Below are 20286 nucleotides of genomic sequence, written 5' to 3' on the forward strand. Positions count from 1 at the left end.
GGCAGTCCGAGGGGCCGCTGGTGAGCGCGGGGCGCCCCTCTGGGCAAGGGTGAGGCGCCTCCCGTCTCTCCAGTACGGGAACGCTGAGCGCTGCCGGGCTCGCCTGGCCGGCAGCCACACAAAGCGTGGCTCTCCCCTCCCTTTGTCTGCGTGGCTTTGTCTCCTCCGTCCCCTCCCCGCTGCGGGCCGGGACTGCCCCCCCCCCCCCCCCCCAGCCCCCCCCCGCCTGCAGCCGCCGCGGTCCCCCCCCCCCCCTTCCCCCTTTTTTGTGCCACCTGCGCGCCGTGGGAACGGCCGCTCGCCCAATCCCAATCCCGGTCCGGCCACGGCCGCTCCGCCAACGCCAAGCCCGCACAGGTGCACGCGGGCGGCGCCGGCGAGCGCGCCCTCCGCGCACGGGGCTCGTCCCGCCGCCGCCTGCCGTCGGCAGCGCTTCACGCGGGAGGGAAGGAGGGAGGAACGCAGGGAGGGAGCAGCGCGCGCCGCTCCGCATGGAAGGCAGAGAGCGCGCGCGTGGGGGGAACGGAGGGGAGGGCGAGCGCGCGCGCGCGGGCGGGGCTCGGCGATATATAACCCTTGCGAAGCTGCCCGGGAGACCCCGGGTTTTGGGGCTGCGCCAGCGCGCGCGGCGGCGCCTCCTCCTCCTCCTCCTCCTCTTCTCTTCCCTCTCCCCCCGCTCCGCTCCCGCCCGCCCTCCGCCCGCCCCCCCCCGCGCGGAGTGGAAGGGGCCGGGGCTGGTGCCAGCAGCAGCAGCAGCAGCGGCGTGAGCGCTCGAGCGGCCGCCATTTTACGCCAGCTCCAGCAGCAGCACTGCCCGGACACACCGCCGCGGGAGCGCGGAACGGGGGCAGCGCCTCAGCACGCCGAGCCGCGACCCGCGCCCCGAGAGACCCTTCGCACACGGCGGTTCTCCCCCCGCAGACACACACAGGTCAGGGCGGCCGGGCGCCGGCGGGGTGGGAGCGGGCCGGGTGGCAGAGCAGGCTGAGGCGGCGGAGGGCGGGAGGCGCACGCTGGGGCCCTGCAGCGCTGTGGGGCCGGGGCGCTGCGCTATGGGTGGAGGAGCTGCTGGCGCTGCCTTCGTGGCCGCCGCTGTCGAGGCTCAGGGCGGCCGCGCCGGCGCCCGACCCCGGGGTGGCGGCAGCGGCGGCTGGGGCACCACCCGAGCCGGGCCGGCGCGGGGCGCGTGGCTCCCGCCTTATTGTCCCGCCGGCCCCGCCGCTCCATTCATTGCCCGTGAGGGGCAGGGGGTAAACCGCGTCCTCGGTGTCCGGCATGTGCGCGGGTAGCGGGGCCGCCCGGGTTTGGCGTGGCCGCGGTCACGTCGAGAGGCGGTGGGCGATGGGCAGCGGTGTTTCCTGGCTGGGAAACGGGGCCTTGCATTGTTCCGGACAGGCGTGTGGCCGGGGGGCGGCGGCGGGGCCGGGAGGCACCGCGAGCTCCCGGCTGGGTGGTGAAATCGGGCCCGGGGTGTTGCAACCCCCTCTCCAGCGGGAATAGGGTGAGAGGTGGGGAATGGCCGGGGCTCGGGGCGGGGGGGAGCCGCTCCTCCCGCGGGAGTGTGGCGGGGAGGGGGGGAAGTCGGTCACTGGAGGAAGTTGTAGGACATCTGAACGCGCGGAGCACGTGTTTCCATCAGGCTCATGGCCGCCGCCGCCGCCGTGGGTGGGTGCGGGCTGGGAAGAGCGCTTTGTTCCTCTCGCTTGCCCGGCCGGCACCGAAGTGGAGGCGGGAAGGGATCCCGGCCGCGCCCGGGGCCTGGAGAGGCGGCGTGCGCTGAGGGGCAGCGAGTTTGCAGCGGGCGGTGGAGGCGGCAGCGAGTGTCAGTGACGGTATCGCGGTGCATGTGGCAGGTTTGCTTGTCCTTCCACCCCCGCTGTTGCCTTTTTGCTCCATTTCTAACTTGTACAGAGCGTCTTAGGGAGTGTGTTAGAGAGACAGAGAGAGGGGAGGTGAGTCAGTGTCTGTCTGGGTTGTGTAAAACCTGCAGTGAAAGCTACCCCACCCCCCCTAGGCAGTGGTGTTAGGGCTTTCCTTTGTGTTAGTGCTTCTTTTGAGGAATTTCCTGCGTCTTGCAAAACTATTAAAAAAAGTATCAGGGTGGTGATCTGCTATTTTTTATATTTTTTTTTCCATTACTTTCAAAGAACAGAGTAGTGTGTTGCATGTATTGTCACTTGAATTGTTCTACCTGAAGATATATTTAGCTTAATTTTGATGCTTATTGCATTTGAACAGATATCTGGAAACATGGCTACTGAACATGTTAATGGGAATGGTACTGAAGAGCCCATGGATACTTCTGCTGCAGTTACCCATTCTGAGCATTTCCAGACATTGCTTGATGCTGGTTTACCACAGAAAGTTGCTGAAAAACTAGATGAAATTTACGTTGCAGGTAAGATCTAAGACTTGCAAAACCTCACGTAAAATATTTTATTGGATTCTGCTGTCTTTGGGCTAAAATAGCAACTTTTTGTGGTTTCCAAAAGTATGGGAACTGCAGTCTTACCAAAATCTGGATGTTTTACATTCAGTACTTTAATTTGTTGTATTATCTTTCAGAGGAAAGTCCCAGGGTGCTTGGGCTGAGGGGTGGGAAGAAGTATGCAGGTGACCAGAGCAACAGCTGGAATAGGCAACAGATGATTTTTAGGAGGAGCAGGTGATGTGGTCTTTGTGCATTTTTTGCAGTAATTGTAGGTAGCCATAAGAATCTAAAGCCTTGGTATGCATCTTCTCATGTAAATTACACTTCCTGACATTGTGTTTGGGCTCATGGGTGCAGAAGTTACGGTGTTGGCTTTTCGTGTGTGGTAGTAGCTAGCATCTTTAAGCTTGATTTTTGGATTGTGGTGGTCATTTATAGTGCTGCAGTTTATGGTCTTCTAAAAGCGTACCAAGGTACCATTGCTAGGCAAGCTAAGTCAGGCTTTGATAGGTTTTTATCTGAATTTCCTCTGAATTCAGCTTCAGGATATTGTAATTAAACTTGGTCCTTGTAACATCTGGGTTTCACAGAAGTCAAATGAACATATAAATGTAGTAACTTTTATTCTGAATCTTATCTTTTTGGTTTTAGTTAAAGGATTATATACCCTTAAATATTTAACTTCAAAGGAACTAAGTGGTTTTTTAGGCATAGTAACTTACTTTAATCAGTAATTGATTTAGAGGTCACTGGAAGGTGTTAAGGATGTTACGTTAGGTTTTACAAAGATTACTGCCCAAATATAATTAGTGATTTTTTTCTCTTCTCTAGGGCTAGTTGCACATAGTGATCTAGATGAGAGAGCTATTGAAGCTTTAAAGGAATTCAATGAAGAAGGTGCACTGGCAGTGCTTCAACAGTTTAAAGACAGTGATCTCTCACACGTTCAGGTAACATTAAGCAATTTGCAATATAATTGTTGAGGGATAAACTGTTAGTTTTCTGGGAAGAGGTCTGTTTGAGTTTCTTCAGTGATCCATGTGTGATAAGTGAAATGAACACTGTATTTGTTCAAGGTAAAATGAGATTCTGGCTTGTCATATTTTCAGAACTGAAGATTATATCTTTTGCAGAACAAAAGTGCCTTTTTATGTGGAGTCATGAAGACATACAGGCAGAGGGAAAAACAGGGGACCAAGGTAGCAGATTCTAGCAAAGGACCAGATGAGGCAAAAATTAAGGTATGTCCGTGAAAATAAAAGTTACAAGGTGTATCTGTTGTTTGTTTTTCTGAGTTGTTGTGATAGTTACCTTGATTGTTTTGGAACTGTGCTTTTCTTGAAAAGGTTATTACAGATTATTTGTCATATTTGTCATTGTTGAAAGCTGTTGCTTGCAATTTTGTCTTGCACTTTTTCCTTTTCAAGTAGAAAGTTAATACATTAATTGCTGGAACTGAACATACAAAAGTGAAAAAGATTTCACAGTTTGCTGTATGTCTTACTGAGACAGTTACTCTATTTCACAATTAAAAGTTTGTGCTTGTTAGCATAGTTACTCGAGTTCAAAATGCCTAAGTTCAGCTACTGCTGATTGGTTTTTTGTGTTCTGGTTTCTTTGGTTGTTGTTTCCACTCTGCCCCCTTAGTTCAGATGTAGAGCAACTCCACAGCAGGGAGGAGATACCACGTGTCTGAAAAAACAGATTGTAATGGATTTAGGATTTAGCCCACTTCTTATGACATAATCATTGTGCTCATAAACTGTATCCCAAACTGTTTTAATAAGGGATAAATTATTTTTTTGACCATGTCTGCTGCTAGCAAGAGGCTCCTTTCTCAAGAGTTAGGCAAATAATGATTTATATTAAAATACTGTGATTAGCAACTTCACCAAAGCTTAAGGGAAGGAAAACCATCTAAGCATGTTGTTTAGGTGATGTCGTAAAAAAACCCCAGAGAATCTTTCTTCTTTGATACTTCATGTATAAAGTATAAAATGATCATTACAAATAACTATGTACCCTGTAAAATTAGAAAATCTTTTTTTCTGTTGACTTGGAGGCTGGGATGCCATTAATTATAAGCTAAAAAAAAACCTGGTACAGTGTTTGTCACTGTCACATGAAGCAATAATATTATGAGGACTTGGTTAATAACTTCAAGTAGCATAGCTTTTACTGCTGATGGCTATAGCATTTAAAATAACTGCAATTTTATAGTTGTGAAATTGCTAATTCTTCACTATAGTTGGTTGTTTAATATGCAATTTCTTTGTGTGTAGAGTTGATTTGTCTTTGTACAAAATTATTAAGAAAGACTTAATTTCAGAGGAGCTTCTCATATGTTTGCATACTGAATTTCATCTAACATTTTAAATTGGTAGTATGTCTATAACTATATCTGACTATATCTATAACTACATGCAGTGGTTGTAGTGAGGGATAGTTGTAGTTGTCCTGGGATCCTGTATAAGCCCACAAGGAATTTGAAGGGAGGGATGATAAGAGAAAGGAAGCAGTACTGCCACTTTAGTAGTTGGATACCTGAGGCAGACTGTGTTCCAGGGGTGTAAGCACTTAAACATGTGTTCTTTAACTTCACACTTATGAGTAATCTCATTAAGTGCAGGGAACTCTTGTGCATAAATGTCTGCAGGATTGGACATGCCAAAACAAGAAGTGGCTCAGACTAAGATCTTCCTAATTAAAGGGAAGCTCACTATTCTATTACTTGGCTTTTTTTTTTTTTTTTTTTTTTTTTAATGAAAATGAAGGAATTGGGAAAACTGGATGTGAATCTCTTAATATTCTAGCAATGTTTCTTTACCTGATAGTTCTGTTAATTGTTTTCCAAGTTTCTTGTTGAAATACTAGCAGTAGGTTTGTTTGTGGGAGCTTCAAAGCAGTAGTTTAAAAGGAATTAGAGGCATGTCTGTCTGTGAACAAAGTGCAGCTAAACTTGCTCAGTTTGTATGTGATTTTAAAAATTTAAGTTTCTTACTTGAAGGCACTGTTGGAGAGAACTGGCTATACTCTTGATGTGACTACTGGACAGAGGAAGTATGGTGGACCTCCTCCAGAGTCTGTATATTCAGGACAACAACCTTCTGTTGGTACAGAGGTAAGAAGGAGGAGCTGTTTATGCAGATGTAGACTTATTCATTGGAAATAGTTTTTATAAATGGTGCTTTGTATATCTGTTGTAGATATTTGTGGGCAAGATTCCAAGAGACTTGTTTGAAGATGAACTTGTTCCATTATTTGAGAAAGCTGGACCTATATGGGATCTCCGCTTAATGATGGATCCACTAACTGGTCTAAACAGAGGATATGCTTTTGTCACTTTTTGTACTAAAGAGGCAGCTCAGGAAGCTGTTAAACTGGTAAGTTTTCTTGGATTTTTTTTTTTTTTTTTGACAAAGAACACTCTGGCTTAGAAGCAGTAGTCCTGGTCCTATTGCTTAAATGGTTAAGGTGAAACTGCCATTGTTAGATTACTTCAAAATGTTCACTAGGTGTTGAATTTATTTCTGCATTGCATATAAATTTTTACTGACTGCTTTAGGGACAGGGGAAAAAAAACACCTGATGGACTGCTGTTTGGTCCAGTTAGATGAGCCTTTATTATGAACCAAAGTTGTACTGGCAGTAGTGACTTCTGAGCTGTCTGCATCTGGATGAGTTCTGGAGAGCAGTGGTGTTGGGGTTGCTGTGGTACAAGGGCAGTGCTGGTCAGGGTTCTGTGCCTCCTGATGTGCTTCTGCACCAGCAGGGGGCCCATGCTGGAAAAGTGCTTCAAAGTCACAGAATTTCATAAGATACTTCAGATGGAGAGAAAATGTCTCTTGGGCATTGAAGATCTGTTCTATTTGCTGCAACGGACAGGAAAACATCATAAATCCTGCCAGTTTAAGGAGCATTTCCTCTGTTTTACACAGAGGTAGGAAATAGTTTGATGTGGGATACTCCTAGTAAGTTTTTCAGGTTTTATGCATGAAGTACCCATCACTAGAAAAGAGGATGGGGAGAAACGCTATCCTAAAGGCACAGCGCCTTTATTTTCCTGGCTAAGTTAAATTTGAATTTTTTGAGCTGGTTACTGCTACACTGATATGGCCAAAGTAGTACTCTGGAGAGTGCTAACCATATGCATTCTGAAGTGTACTGATATTGTATTGCTATACTAGGGTTAACCTACCTTGTTTTGTAATGAGGTATAGGTTAAACTTAAGGTTTTTTATATTGACATGTAAGGCAGTTGGTAGAGACAAATCAAGCTGAAAATGGCAATTTGTTTTGAGAAAGTACACGAATGTCTGCAAAAGTAGAAGTACAAAACCAATCTGGTGTATGCTGTTTAGCTTTTTAGGTAAGAACAGTTGGTTGCTGCAGAATGCAGTCAGATATGCTGAGGATAACGCTGTTGTTCTCTTTGTACTTTCATTGTCAACCTAGCTGTTGAGAGAGTGTGTGAACTCTTACGAGTTAAGCTCAAGCATTAACTCTTAAAACTTAGCAAAAAGGTGAATCAAATCATATGAGTTCTCAGAGGTACCTAGTAAATGAATAAAACAATTTTTCTTCATTTAACTGGATTTTGCTTAAAGGCAGCATGCTCTGAAAAGTCATTCAAGTCATGTTTTCCAGAAAGTAGCATCAGATCCTAGCCTCCGTCTTCCAGTAAATGATAAAGCAAAGGAGCTACTTGGTGTCCCTTTATGTCTGATCTTTGATACTCAGGAAAGAAGCACGCTGTGTTCTGTTTGTCAGTTAAATAGCCACTGAGGGTAATAGCTGAAAAGTGTTGCAGTTGATGGGGCAGTCTCTCAACCTTTATGCTAAACTCTTTGAAATTAGAGTTAGTTTTAAATTGGGTCCTGTGGCATGCCATGCCTCAGTTTTTTTGGAGTGGTTCCAGCCATAGTTGACTGGCTAGTTTGGTGTATAAGTTTCCCAAGTTATCTACAAGTGGTTTGCAGGAGCATTAGCAATTTGTGCCTGTTGAGCTCAGTTGAAAATTGTAGGTCTATAACTTGTATTAGTTACACATGCATGGGAGAGACTGCTGAAAGACCTCTTCAACACACTGAGCACTTGGTCCTATCCATTTTCATAACCTATTATTTTAACAGGTGGTGTTCTTTTTGATACTATCTGTAATCTTTTCATGTGTATACAACTTCCCAGCTTTCTGGACTCTTTAGAATAATGGTTCTTTTGTTATTTCCCATCTTTTTCCAAGAGGCTTTTATTTTTTCAGGACAGTATAGAAAAAAAGAGATTAAAAGTCTCTGCATTGCCTATAGGCTTTTGAGTAATAAGAGACAGCTATGTTTTTGTCAGTACCCAAACTACAGCAGAGAGTAAAGTGACCTGTCTTCAGGCTCTTGGAGTTGGTGTAAGATATTTTGCATACAACACGTGTTTGTGTGGCTGCTGTATGTATCTCCACAGTCTATATAATAACTTAATGTAAAGCTCAACTAAAATTTTGGGATACGCTTAGTGTAGACTGACTTTGTTTGTTAACAAGAAGAAGTCTTGCGGTTTAAAAGGTAGAAGTCTTGATTTTGTTAATGTATATGCATTTTTAAGCCACTTAAAATTAATTACTGTTCATATCTGTAATTCTTCTCAGTATCAGGCCATAGTGTCACTCCATTTTTGTCTTAAGCATAGCCAGAACTGTTTCAAACACATTTTAGGGAATTCTCTCCTTTTTTTATGACCAGTACTTAATTCAGTGTGGTTAACCCTTGCTGGTTAAGTAGAAATGGCATCTCAGATGTTCACACAAGCATTCACTATCAAAGTATGATTTTTTTCATACTTTAAGTATTTTTTCCCCTGGTAACATGTTTACTTTGCTTTATACTGTTTAGGAATTAAAACTTCAGTTGTATTCTTTTGCACACATGTTCAGTTCTCCTTCCTATTTCATAAGAAGTTGCTAGAGTTAAGTTTTTCAAAAGATTTCTATGTGAATAAGGTCACTGTAGATATGTACAGAATACATATTTTTGAGGTGAAGCTTGTAGGAAAACATACTATTGAAGCATTCAGTGTATTTTTGACTAGAACAGGTGTAAGCTTGATCAAAGTAGGAGTACAGGTGAGTTACTCAGATATGCCCCTTAAGCAGTTTGCCAACTATGCACAGAATTAGAGCTTGCCATTTGCTCCTGGAAATAAACTAAAATTGGTGGTGAAAATTTAAGTTAGTAAAGTGACAAGACAGACCTTCTGCATACTTTGACTTGTTAGTGACTAAGTTCTTACAGAAGTCAGCAAGAAAAAATAAACTATTACATTGTCTAGAGGGTGGCAATATCTCTGCTACTGACTTTGGACACTGATTCCATGGTGACAGGAGGGGGAAGCAGTGTGCTGACACAGTTAATTTGGTAGCCTGACTGTTTTGGCGCTTCACCCAGATCATGATCTGAGCCTTTTATGTCTAATCTAAGTTTGCAGATGGTATGCAAACTTTTTACCTAAAAATCACCAACTTGATGTTCAAGAACACCTGACTGAAGACTGTTTTCTCTGTGTTAAGGGAAACACGCAGTGAAAAATAGCAGTTAATACTTTGTAAGATGAAAAAACTACTAGAAACCACTGTCAGTGGAACTGCAATGTCATAGCACATATTAATTTTACTTTGTTAATTTTACTCTCATACAACATACTGCATTATATGAGAGGTTCTTTTGGGATTAGATGTGTAGCCAAACATTGGTGTTGGACTTTAGCAGGAACAGTTGGATAATACTTTTTATTATCCATATAGAATAGAATATTTCATTTGGAAGGGACCTGCAGCCATCACCTGGTCCATCTGCCTGACCACTTCATGGCTGACCAGAATTGTTGCTGTCATCTTGATCATCAAGGGCATTGTCCAGATGCCTCTCTTAGGCACTGACAGCTTTGGGACATTGACCACCTCTTTAGGAAGCCTGTTCCAGTGTTTGACCACCCTCTCAGTAAAAAAAGTTTCCTAATGTAAGGAAATGTTTCCTAGTGTACAGTTCAGTTAATAAAGAATCACTTTCACAGATTAATAAACTGTCAGCTTCTTTAAAAGTGTTTATTTAAAAGATTTTCTTTTTAGCTACTATAATCTGTCTCTTCATTAATGTGTATGTCTATTAGCGATGATAATACATATACAGTTTTCTGTGCAGCTACTGCAGCTCCTACTGCGGTTTACTAATTTAAAATCAACTATTCCTCTGCCACATGGGCAACAGATACGGAGATAGAAGTCTTTTGTTGTCTTCTATGTTTTGAGATGTAATTTATTGGAAAGATGTCACTCCAGGTCCTTTTCCCATGTACAGTTAACCTTTTGGGTCACTTTTGGTGCGGTTACCTAGCTTAGAAAATTTTCGGTGATGGAGTTTTTGTTTGCCCAAGATAAATATAAATAAACATCATCTCCTGGATTTTGTTGCACAAAGAGCATGCTGGAGTGGAGGATAACTTGCTTATGTAGTAAGATTTACCACCAAGCACAAAATAAATCATAGAATATATAGCTAGATGAATTTTAAAAATCTGTCCTGCTACTCGGCAATAAGATGTTGAATTTTCTTAGCTGAAGGACTGTCTATTGCAAGGCTTCCAGTTGGAAATGGGTTGATGTACCAGCAGTTTACCTTCCTGCTGCTTATTTAGATGATGCATGTCTGTATCTGCATGTTTTGTCAACAGATGTCTACAGTAGTACTTTTTTTTTCCTCCTTAAACTGCTAACTTGTTCATGGTATCTTCTAAATGTTACTGGAGAAGCATTTGAACAGAAGTCTTAGGATCCTTTCAAGTCAATAGAAAGTTGTTCTTGCTGTTGCCTCTCTTTACATGTGTAACCTTTATGCTTTGGAAAGTATTTGCCAATTGCTCTTGCACATTTTGTGGAGAAGACCTGATCATGACTCTCTCTTGTTAGCTGTAGAATTTCAGAAGGGAATCTGATGTTAATTGCAACTCATGTCTTGTATTAAACACAAATCAAGAATTTATAGGTAAAGCCTATGGAGGAACTTGTGGGTTTTTTTATGCACGGTTGTGAAGGGAGAAGCTTTGGCCTTGATGACTTGGTTCTGTATGAAAAAGTCTCTAAAGAAAAAAAGTATTGAGTGGCTTGAACAAGAAGGGAAGAATAATTGTTGGCTGAAATTTTGTAAGGAGATACCTTAGAAAACATAGGTATACTTCAGAGTAGGTGAATATGCATCATGAAAATGTGTTAAGCTGCAAAAATGTAATATATTGCCCTATGCTGGGTTTTCCAAAGTTAAGTATTTGGTATGCTGCTGTTGAAGGAGAGCGAAAATTGTTTGTAACTGATGATTGTCCAATAATTCTTTTCTTGCAGTACAACAACCATGAAATTCGTTCTGGAAAACACATTGGTGTATGCATCTCTGTTGCCAATAATAGGCTTTTTGTTGGCTCTATTCCTAAGAGTAAAACCAAGGAGCAAATTGTTGAAGAATTCAGCAAAGTAACAGGTGAGCTAGTAACTAGGTTTTGTAGAGCTGGAAAGTGTCAAACGTGGTGAGCTCTCTTCACCACCTTTTGGCTTATAGCTGAATGATGATGAAACCAAACCAAGACCACTCAGCGTTTATCTCAACTTTGTGTTGGGGTTTGTTTGGGTTTTTCAAAACTGTTGTTTGCTAAGGGCTGAGATATTTGTAATTAGGCTACATGGGTGGTTCCAAGTTCTACCTGTAGAAAAAGTGTAATGTTTAAAAATGCTGTTCCAAGAAATTTGAATTAAAAGTTTAATAATTTCAGTAGTAATGGATGTTTTAAAACTTCTCAAGGCAAAACTGAAGCAAGTTGAAGAATGGAACTGGTTCTGTGCTTTAGAATTCTTAAAATTTAAGGATCTCTTTTTGATAACATATGAACTTGCAAAGGTAATGGTTGATGACTTTCTCTGTTACTGAATGATAGACTTCAGGTTCTTTGGAGCAATAAACTTTTTAGGTATTGAAGTCATGCAACTTTTATCTCTTGTTTTAGACATGCATGGAAAAAACACACACTGATAAGTGTTGCAACTTAGGGGTTTAAGAGGAGAATTGACAAAGCAAAACTTCTGGCTGCCCCCAACTCTCCTCCATTCAGTTAGAGAAAGGGTGTTCTTCCACAGCTACAAAGACAACCCACACTTCAGAATGCAAATCAGTGGACTGAAAGCATAACAAATAAATATTTTATTTCATTTCAGAGGGTCTTACAGATGTCATATTGTATCATCAGCCTGATGACAAGAAGAAGAACCGGGGTTTCTGCTTTCTTGAATATGAAGATCACAAAACTGCTGCTCAGGCCAGACGTAGGTTAATGAGCGGCAAAGTGAAAGTCTGGGGAAATGTTGTTACAGTGGAATGGGCTGACCCTATAGAAGATCCAGATCCTGAAGTCATGGCAAAGGTAATAAAGCTGTAAGGGGACCATAGTACATTTAAAGTGCTGCGTTCCAAATTAGGTGTTTCCTGGCATTAGCCAAAGATTAACAACCTTCGGCCTTCTTGACAGAAATATTGTAGGTGAGATGATAAAAAATGAATATACTCTAGAAATTTTGTGGATTTAAAAAGTCTATATGGCCTTCCATTATTTTGTGTTCCCAAGGCTGAATAGTGAATGTAATTCTTGCCAAAATGACACGTAGGATGATGTAGTTAATTTTTTACCTGGAAGTGATGGTGGTGACTCCTAGAGTTAAAATGATTTTGTACCCTAGTATTTGGAAGGGCGGAAATTGAGATATCATTGCAGAACAAACCTTAATTCTTTTTAAACCTGGAATTGGATCACTTCAGCATTAGAACATGTCGGTGTTCAAATGTATTTTCAAAGTTGCCATTAGCAGTTAATTCTGAGAAGTTAGGCAATTAGCTTGTATTTGGAACTCTGTAGGTGTTTTTAGTTTGGGTGAGTTAATTCCTTTAAATACCTAGACTGGCGATATTTTGGACTTTGAATATTGAGGTGAAACTGAAGTCTGGACTGTAAACATTTTGAAGTATGTTGTAGCAGTTGTTTTATGTATGTGCGTGGTATCTTGCCAGAAACAAACTACCTGATTTTTTTTTTCCCCTTCAGATATTGCCCAACTTTGTCTTTTTCAGTTGTGTTGTGTAGCTGAGTTGTTTAATGGAAACTAGCTAGCCCATATCCTTATCTCTTTCTCTTTGCTTGCTTTTCGTCTGTGCTTTTACTCTCATCTGAGACACGTCACTTGCTGGAGTCCTACTTTGATGGACCTAGTAAGATAGCTTGGCTGGGATCTCCTCTTTGGTGAGCCATAAGGGAAAAGGGTTGGGGTGGGGGCTCATTTTAGGGAAAAAGCTGCTTTTGTAATACAGGTATTACAGAAGCTTTTGGACTATCGTGTCTGCAGACTTTATTTTTCTTGCCCAGCATGATAGACTGTCAGCAGCAGGCAAAGAGTCTTGCAGGTCAAATTTGTGGAAGGTGGCACTTCCTAAATATGGCAGCCTGTATGTTCAGTTTCTTGGCTCAAAAGAGAAGAGATGTAATCCACCAAACTGTTGAAATAATGAGCAGGAATTTCTGCTGATAGAATAGATGGAAAGGGAATGACAGGGGACATAATCAAGCATTTCTCCTAAGTAAGTTTACAGATGTACAGAGTGAAAAGCTAAAGAAATAAAAGCTTGATTGTGGTTTGCCCTATTTATTGTACAGTTTTTTGAATGTGTTAATACCTTGTATTGTTTTGTATTTGAAATGGGACATGAAAAGAGAAGAAACATGGAAATGAAGGGAAGAAATGTAAAAAACATGGAGAAAATCAACTTGCATACTTTGTGCCCTGTGCCAAAGATAGGACATGGAGCTTGGGTTGAAGATGTATGGAAAAGCAAGGCTCTATGAATAAGAATACTGAGAAAGTAGGGAACATCGGGCTTGTGTCTGAAGACAGAAACTGAGATGATCATTGGTGTCTGACCTTCCTCACTGGCTGTGTCCCTTAGTTTGTTCTTGCAACAAGGAAAGTCTCCACTCCAGTCTTTCTTGGCCACCTGCTGTACTTGTGGGGAAATGGACTTTACCTGGCACTTTTCTAAGTGTAAGGTTTACTTTCCATTATTACTGTCTTTCTCCTAAGAGAAAGAGCAGCAGAGCTGCTGTTGCAGTCAGTAATCGCCTGGTTGTGAGCTGCAGGTTGGTGTCACTGCTTCTTACTACTGTCAATCCAGAGCAAAGGGAAAGCTATTGACCCGTGTCATCCTGTACACTGCTATGGAAGAAGGCTCTGGAGGAAACTGTGACTAGGAAGAGTAGGTTGTTTTTATCAGAATAATCATGTGATCATCAGTTTTCTTGTCAAAATTGCTAGAAGAGCAAGTCCGTAAGAGCAAGCTGTAAGGAATACAAATTCACATACGTAGTCAGAAGGTGAACAGTGTTCCAAATCTTGCAGAAGCGGTGTGTCATTTCATCGTTACACGGACACCTACTAATTTAAATTTCTGAAATGTCTACGCGAGTCTTTTTTCCTTTGTCCTTCTGATAAAATGTTGTGGAGAGTCCTGTATGGGTAAATACTTATCATTTAAATGGGCTGTTACCTTAAATATGAAGTAGCTTAAGCATGATGAGGGATGAAGCTAGATTCTCAAGCTAGGTGTATGTGCTACAGGAGATTAGTGCTTGTACTAACATATCAGAGTATAATTGGTTAAGGTATTGACTTCTGGTCCAAGGTGAACTTCTTTCCAATTTCACAAGCAGCTGTGTTGATAGTTTAATTTCTCCTAAGTGTCATTTTGTTTCCTCTTTCACCTGTAGTCTAGCTAAATTTATTAATGTTTTACTTGATTTCTGTAGGATGGCTGAGGCTGCAGAGGACGTTCTGGAGTGGCAGGTTAAGCAGCTAAATAAAGTCTTATGCTTGTGGCTGTCTGGCAGATTACAGGACAAGAGACAGGGCTAGTAACCCTTGGAGAATGTGGCCTGAAGTGTTTGTGCTGTAGGTAAGAGGAGGAAAAGGAGCAGATCCCAGAAGTTTTGGGAGTCTAATCTTAAACAGTTTTTTAAATGTGAGTTCTGCCTTTAAAATAAAATGCTGGTGCTGGGTATATTGCTTGTTAGGAGTATTCATGGATTCTTTGGGTAATAATCTGTGAGCTTTAATGAAGAGGACTTTTTTTTCCTTCCCTCCTTTTGTAGCTAGTGTAAGTGAAGTAAAAATGGGTTCATCTTCTCTCATCCTATGCTTTAACCTGCTTAATAGCTTTTACATCATCTGACTCATAACATGAGCAAAGGTGTTAAAAAATTTCAGCTGTTAGAGATTAATGGATTTGTCTGCAGTGCGAAAATTTAAATTAGTTGCTTTTTTATTTCTCTAAAAACACTATGTTAGTTCATCTTGTAAAAAATAGTGGTTCTGTCTAGTTTTTTCAGTCATCATAGATTTATTAGGCTACTTAGGTTCCTTGTGAGGTTCTAGTTTTCATCCTTTTCTAAAGAACAAGAATATGGAATGTTTGTTTAAAACTTACTGGTTTCAGACCCATTGATTACATCACAAAACTTCCTGTAATTCATTTCCATGGAATAAGGTCAAGGTAGCAGTTAGGATATTTTACTAAAAATGGTTATTACGTATGGGTTACAATAAGTAAAGGTTGCTCTTACCATCAAGATATGTAGGAGAAGCTTAATACATAATAGGAAACAGCTTTCCTTGTGGAGTTGGCTATGACTTATGATCTCCTGAGAATCAGCCGGAGTAACTATTGCCAAAGTCTAGAATTGGTACACTGGGTTAGATTTACAGTCTGTAGTATCCCTTCTTCCAAATTCTGCATCCCATCCTAGTTAGCTAGTGAGTGAGACAGATTTATGGAAGTCTGTCCTGTTTTTTTGGGTTTTTTTTTTAACTTAATTACATAGCAGTTCTTTGAAAAAGGGTGTCTTGAGTTTATTGAATTCCTGTATGTGGTGGGAGTAGAGTACAGCTCTGCTTCAGAAATGGAAGCATGCTTTCCTTGGTCCTTTCACACCTTGTGTTATTTGTGTTGACCTTCAGGGTCGAGAGTCAGTGCTGCCATGTGCAGTGTTCACTTGATGTCATCAGCTAATTTGAAACCGGTAGGAGCAGAGGGGGTATAAGCAGAAGTGGCAGGTCTTGCAGCTGACTGGCAGCTGCTTTGTAGGCAGGTAAGACTGTGAGCATTCTTTGGCAGTAGGAGGTGATTAAACTGTCAGAGCATGATGCCAGCATGTGGAAGGACCTCTTCTCAACAAGTTGAAGAGTCTTGTAAATTGTGAGAACACATGGATGACACCAGGTAAACATGCTCATGTCCAGTCACTGAGTGCAGCCTCAGCATGGACACAAGGATGAATCTTTCAATACTGTCGAGTCACTAACACGTGATTGCTGGTTTCCAGTGTATGTTGTCTGCTATGTTAAGTAAGGGTTTAGTTTAAGCCTTTGTCAGACTGCTCTAAATTTTCCTTTATCCTATGCAGTTGGTGATTGATGAAACTCTATATTGATGATTTAGCCACGTCAGGCAGTTAATAGGGCATATATACAGTTGGATGATTACCTGCCTTTCTGATTTTAGAAGCTGCGAAACAGTCTTTGTGTAGCTTAGGAGCCGTATTGTGTACTTTAGCAAGCCAGGGGAGGGAATAAACTTCCTGAGTTACTTGGAGGTGACTCTTCCTCAAGGGAACAGCACAGTTTGACTTTTGATAAAGTTGAAGGGTGACTGGCCAGTGTCAGCCTTAGTATCCTCCTCTGTCTGCAGTTCTGTCTTTTAGCTTCAGGTCACTGAGTGCCCCTCAGGCAAGCACAGTCTTGACATTAGGTGTTTGGCGTAGCTATAATGTAGGAACCACAAGTTAAGCAGCTTGAAAGCTGCAGGCCTGTCACCTCTGACCTAGATATTCCAGTGATGACTGTTCTGCAAATAACTGAGCAAAAACCTGTCTAAACAATTAAATGTTTTGATAAGTTAATTGTTTTGTGTGTAACCAATTCTGGTTACCTTCTTTCAAGTTTGATGGCGTTCTGGGTTGAAGATTACTGCTGCTAGGATCCTTTTAAACACTAACACAAATTGGATGGACTTTTAGGATGCTAATACTTACGTAATTATGTTTGATAACAGATTGAATATTTCTGTCAGGGAATTTTGGAGCTAACTCATGCTGTATGACTATTTAAATGTACATATTCATATACATGTATATAAAATGCTGTGCAGAAAATGTAATGATGTTTTCAGTACTGCCAATAGCAGTAACTTGCAAAGCTTCATTTTTTTTCATTTTCTAATTTTGAAATTAGATCATACTCCTAAGTCCTTTTTTTTAATCCCCCTTAGGTAAAAGTTTTGTTTGTACGCAATCTTGCCAATACTGTAACAGAGGAGATTCTAGAAAAGGCCTTCAGTCAATTTGGAAAGCTAGAACGAGTGAAGAAGCTAAAAGACTATGCTTTCATTCATTTTGATGAACGGGATGGTGCTGTAAAGGTAAGTGAAGAGGACTGTTAACTGTGTGTGTGTGTTGTAAATAGTGTTGTTAGAAGCTGTATGCCTCTTCTAACTTGAGAAAAAGCTTTGTCTGGAGAAATGGTAACACATTATCGCTGATAACTTTGTCCTCTCTGGGTGTCTCCTAGGATGATGCAATTCTAGCTTGAAAAGTGGATCTTAAATACACCTATCCTAAGTAATTCTTCTGATGAGCTTTTAAGATAATCATGTTGTTACCATTTGAAACTCAACTGCCAGAAGTTGAATGACTCTTCTCACCAAATTATTGGTAGAAATCTAAAGCAGTTTCTCTAGGGCAGGTGATAAAATCTTAGGTAATGTTTTTATTTATTTTTCCAGGAATAAACACTTTGTTTTGTTTTGGTTTGGTTTTTTTGGTTTGTTTTTTTTTGTTTGTTTGTTTGTTTTGGTTTGGTTTGAGGGGTGCTGGACAATTTAGTAATTGTCATTCCTGGATTTTGCTAGCCTGGTCTTGATGTCATCTCTTGTTAGGAAGGGAAAGTGTGATTCCCCTCCTGCCTGTAGTGTATCCATTTTTTTTTAATGTTCTGTGGGCGGATGCAGGATACAGGGGGATTCAGTTTTTCTTACATATCCATATGCCTTAAAGCAGATGCTTAGGAAGATGATGGAAAGAGTCTTAGTAAGATATATATCCTGTCAAGATTTAGCTATGTAGAGTCCCTAAAAGTGGTAGAATCTTTAGGATTCCTCTGCTCAAAATTAACTTGTAGCAATAACTGTGGCCCATGGGAGTTGTACATGGAAGGGAGGGTAGGAGAGGAGTTGATGGTTTGCTGTTTGTTTTGCATTTGCTGTGAGGAGAGGGTTGGGGGGAGGAGGTGTGGATTTGGCGGGGAGCTGGAGGTTTTTGTGTTTTGTTTATTTGCTTTTTCCTTGTGATCAGAATGACTTTTAATTTTTGGCTTCTGGTTGAAAAAGAAAGTGATATTTATTACAAGTAAAATGAACGAATAGAAGAATTTATTGAGCTCTAGCTTTAGTACTGTTTGCATGTGTGCTGACATTAGGAATTCATTCATGGGTTACAAAATGTGCACTTCAGAGGACAATTCTGTCACTTCATTAATTGTAACAGCTTGCAAAGACTGAAGCCTGTTTCCAGTTTTGAGGGGAAGATTTCTAAACTGATACACGAAGTCCTGGGTTTGAGAGCCAAGTTCAGAAGAAATGCATGACTGGAACCCATGATGCTATGCTGTCTGGTTGTTTAAATTTTTGATTTTTAGCTTTATATTGTTATTTTAACTCTGGATAACAAATTGAAAAATGCATATTCTAAAAGATAGAATAAAATTAATAACTTCAGATACGCTTGGAAGTATATTTAAAGTCTGGTTAATTTCTTCAGGCAATGGAAGAAATGAATGGCAAAGATTTAGAGGGAGAAAACATTGAAATTGTTTTTGCTAAGCCACCAGATCAAAAAAGGAAAGAACGGAAAGCTCAGAGACAAGCGGCTAAAAATCAGATGTAAGTGTAAATGCATGTAGTTATGTTGTATTACTTCTGAAAGATGTGTACACTCCTACCAAATTAGAACATCTGGGTATTTTAGTAGATAAACTGTAGTGTGTACAGGTTTTCTGGCTTCTCTGAAAAATGTTGGATTAATTTTTATTTGCACAAAAAATCTAATAGTGGTGTTTAGTGATAATTCAGGTACTGTCTTGCTCTGCTTATTTAGTGTGAGAGCACTGGAGGAACTGTCTGAAGGTCATAAAACACACATACTTCTCACTTTTTATTCTAAATTTCCCTGTACTTCTGCAGTGATGCTAGCATCGTGTGTGTGCTCCTCTCAGCAGGCTTTAGTAGTATTGATACAGTACCCCCTGATTAGTAAAGTATCCACTGAAAGGAGGATCCTGATACTCTTTCTTGCCAGTTCCAGAAGATACATCTGCCCAAGAAGCTTATAAACTCATACTGATAGAGATCTTGCACTAGTAAATGCTGAATATAGTTTATAAAAAAAAAAGACAAACAGTTTCTTGCTGGTGTGTTCTGCTTAATGTTCTCATGTGTTTTTCTTCTTGGATATCTTCCTGCTTTCTTATTCCCTCCCCCACCTTACTTCCAAAAATAACTTGGAAGTGCTGTTGTGCAGCATCCAAGAAGATGGAATAGTGAGGTTGTGAGATTAATAGAGATCTCCACATGGTGACCTACTGTACACATGGAATTGGTTAAGTTTGTCCTGCTTATAATTCTCATAACTTTATTTGCCCTTTTTTTCTTCCATGGTCATCTGGTGTTACTGTAAGAAGTGAATTTCTTCTTTTTTCTTTAGCTTCTATTCTGTGCCAGGCATGCCTTTTCTGTTCTGCTTAAATCTTTTGCTGATACAGCTGTAGTTCTTGTTGTGTATTCTGCATCTTGGCAATGCCACCATAAATACCTGTTCATTTAATTAAAATACAAAAGGCTATTGAAAGTGACACAGTTTCCCTCTCAACATGGCAGTTGTTGGCATGGTTGTGTTGTCTCTGATTGGAGATAGGCTTTCTCTCGTTGAATTTGAGTAATCCCAAAAAACCATTCTCACTGCAGTATACAAACAGATCTGCTAGCTCACTATTCAAAATCTAATAATGGCCTGTCTCCAGTGATGAAAAGGAAGATTTTTTAAAATGCACTTGATTGGTTTTAATGCTGTGTGATTCCTGCTTTCCCCCCAGCTCTCCTGCATATTATCTTATACCCAGTTTTATTACTCTAGGATAGTATGTATGTGTTTGTAACTCTGGAAGTCTTCTGTCACATGTCACCTCTAATATTAATGTGCTGTATATTATCTGCATCCCTGCTGCATTTATTGTTTAAGATGTGCATGTCTCATTTGTGGAGGTAGGTACAGTAGGACTGCCTCTCTTACTCCTCTAGGCAGAGGTATGATGATGCCACTTGTGCAGTAGTTCTTTCATTTGGGAATTCTCTGTGGTCCTTTTTTCTTTTGAGCTGTTAAGGCAGTAGGAAAGCAGCAGGCTTGATTAACTCCAGGCATTTTCTGGTTTTGAATATACTGTTCATCAGTGAGTTGTAAGGGTTTTTAATATTCCTAGGATTCCAAAAGATGTGGCAATAGAGGGGATATGTGTGTTATTAAGTCTCTGTCCTAGTTATTTGACAAGTTTAGAGTGACATCTTAAGATCTTGGAGATAATTAGCAGTTTGTACTACATTTACAGTGGCAAAAAAACCCCTTTACTTTTCTGGATACTCCACATAACTACAGATTCAATTTGTACATTAATATAGTTAGTA

At 41.1% G+C, this 20286-nt stretch overlaps 1 protein-coding gene across 3 annotated transcripts in view; it reads left to right on the forward strand.

Moving 5' to 3' along the window:
* Positions 1 to 662: 662 nt before the first annotated feature.
* The window catches only part of SYNCRIP (synaptotagmin binding cytoplasmic RNA interacting protein), a 26834-nt gene continuing 7210 nt past the window's right edge, over positions 663 to 20286 (forward strand). For 2 of the 3 annotated variants that reach the window (XM_082302795.1, XM_082302796.1), the window contains exons 1-10: positions 797 to 931; positions 2239 to 2398; positions 3263 to 3381; positions 3565 to 3672; positions 5439 to 5552; positions 5638 to 5814; positions 10812 to 10947; positions 11676 to 11881; positions 16825 to 16974; positions 18371 to 18492. In XM_082302795.1, the coding sequence (XP_082158921.1) occupies positions 2251 to 2398; positions 3263 to 3381; positions 3565 to 3672; positions 5439 to 5552; positions 5638 to 5814; positions 10812 to 10947; positions 11676 to 11881; positions 16825 to 16974; positions 18371 to 18492 (1280 nt within the window). In that variant the 5' untranslated portion in view covers positions 797 to 931; positions 2239 to 2250. Of the gene's footprint in view, positions 932 to 2238; positions 2399 to 3262; positions 3382 to 3564; positions 3673 to 5438; positions 5553 to 5637; positions 5815 to 10811; positions 10948 to 11675; positions 11882 to 16824; positions 16975 to 18370; positions 18493 to 20286 lie in introns of all 3 variants that reach the window. The other variant, XM_082302797.1, reaches the window with a different exon arrangement.

The sequence above is a fragment of the Coloeus monedula genome, assembly GCF_965178545.1.
Source record: "Coloeus monedula genome assembly, chromosome: 2".
Taxonomy (NCBI): Eukaryota; Metazoa; Chordata; class Aves; order Passeriformes; family Corvidae; genus Coloeus; species Coloeus monedula.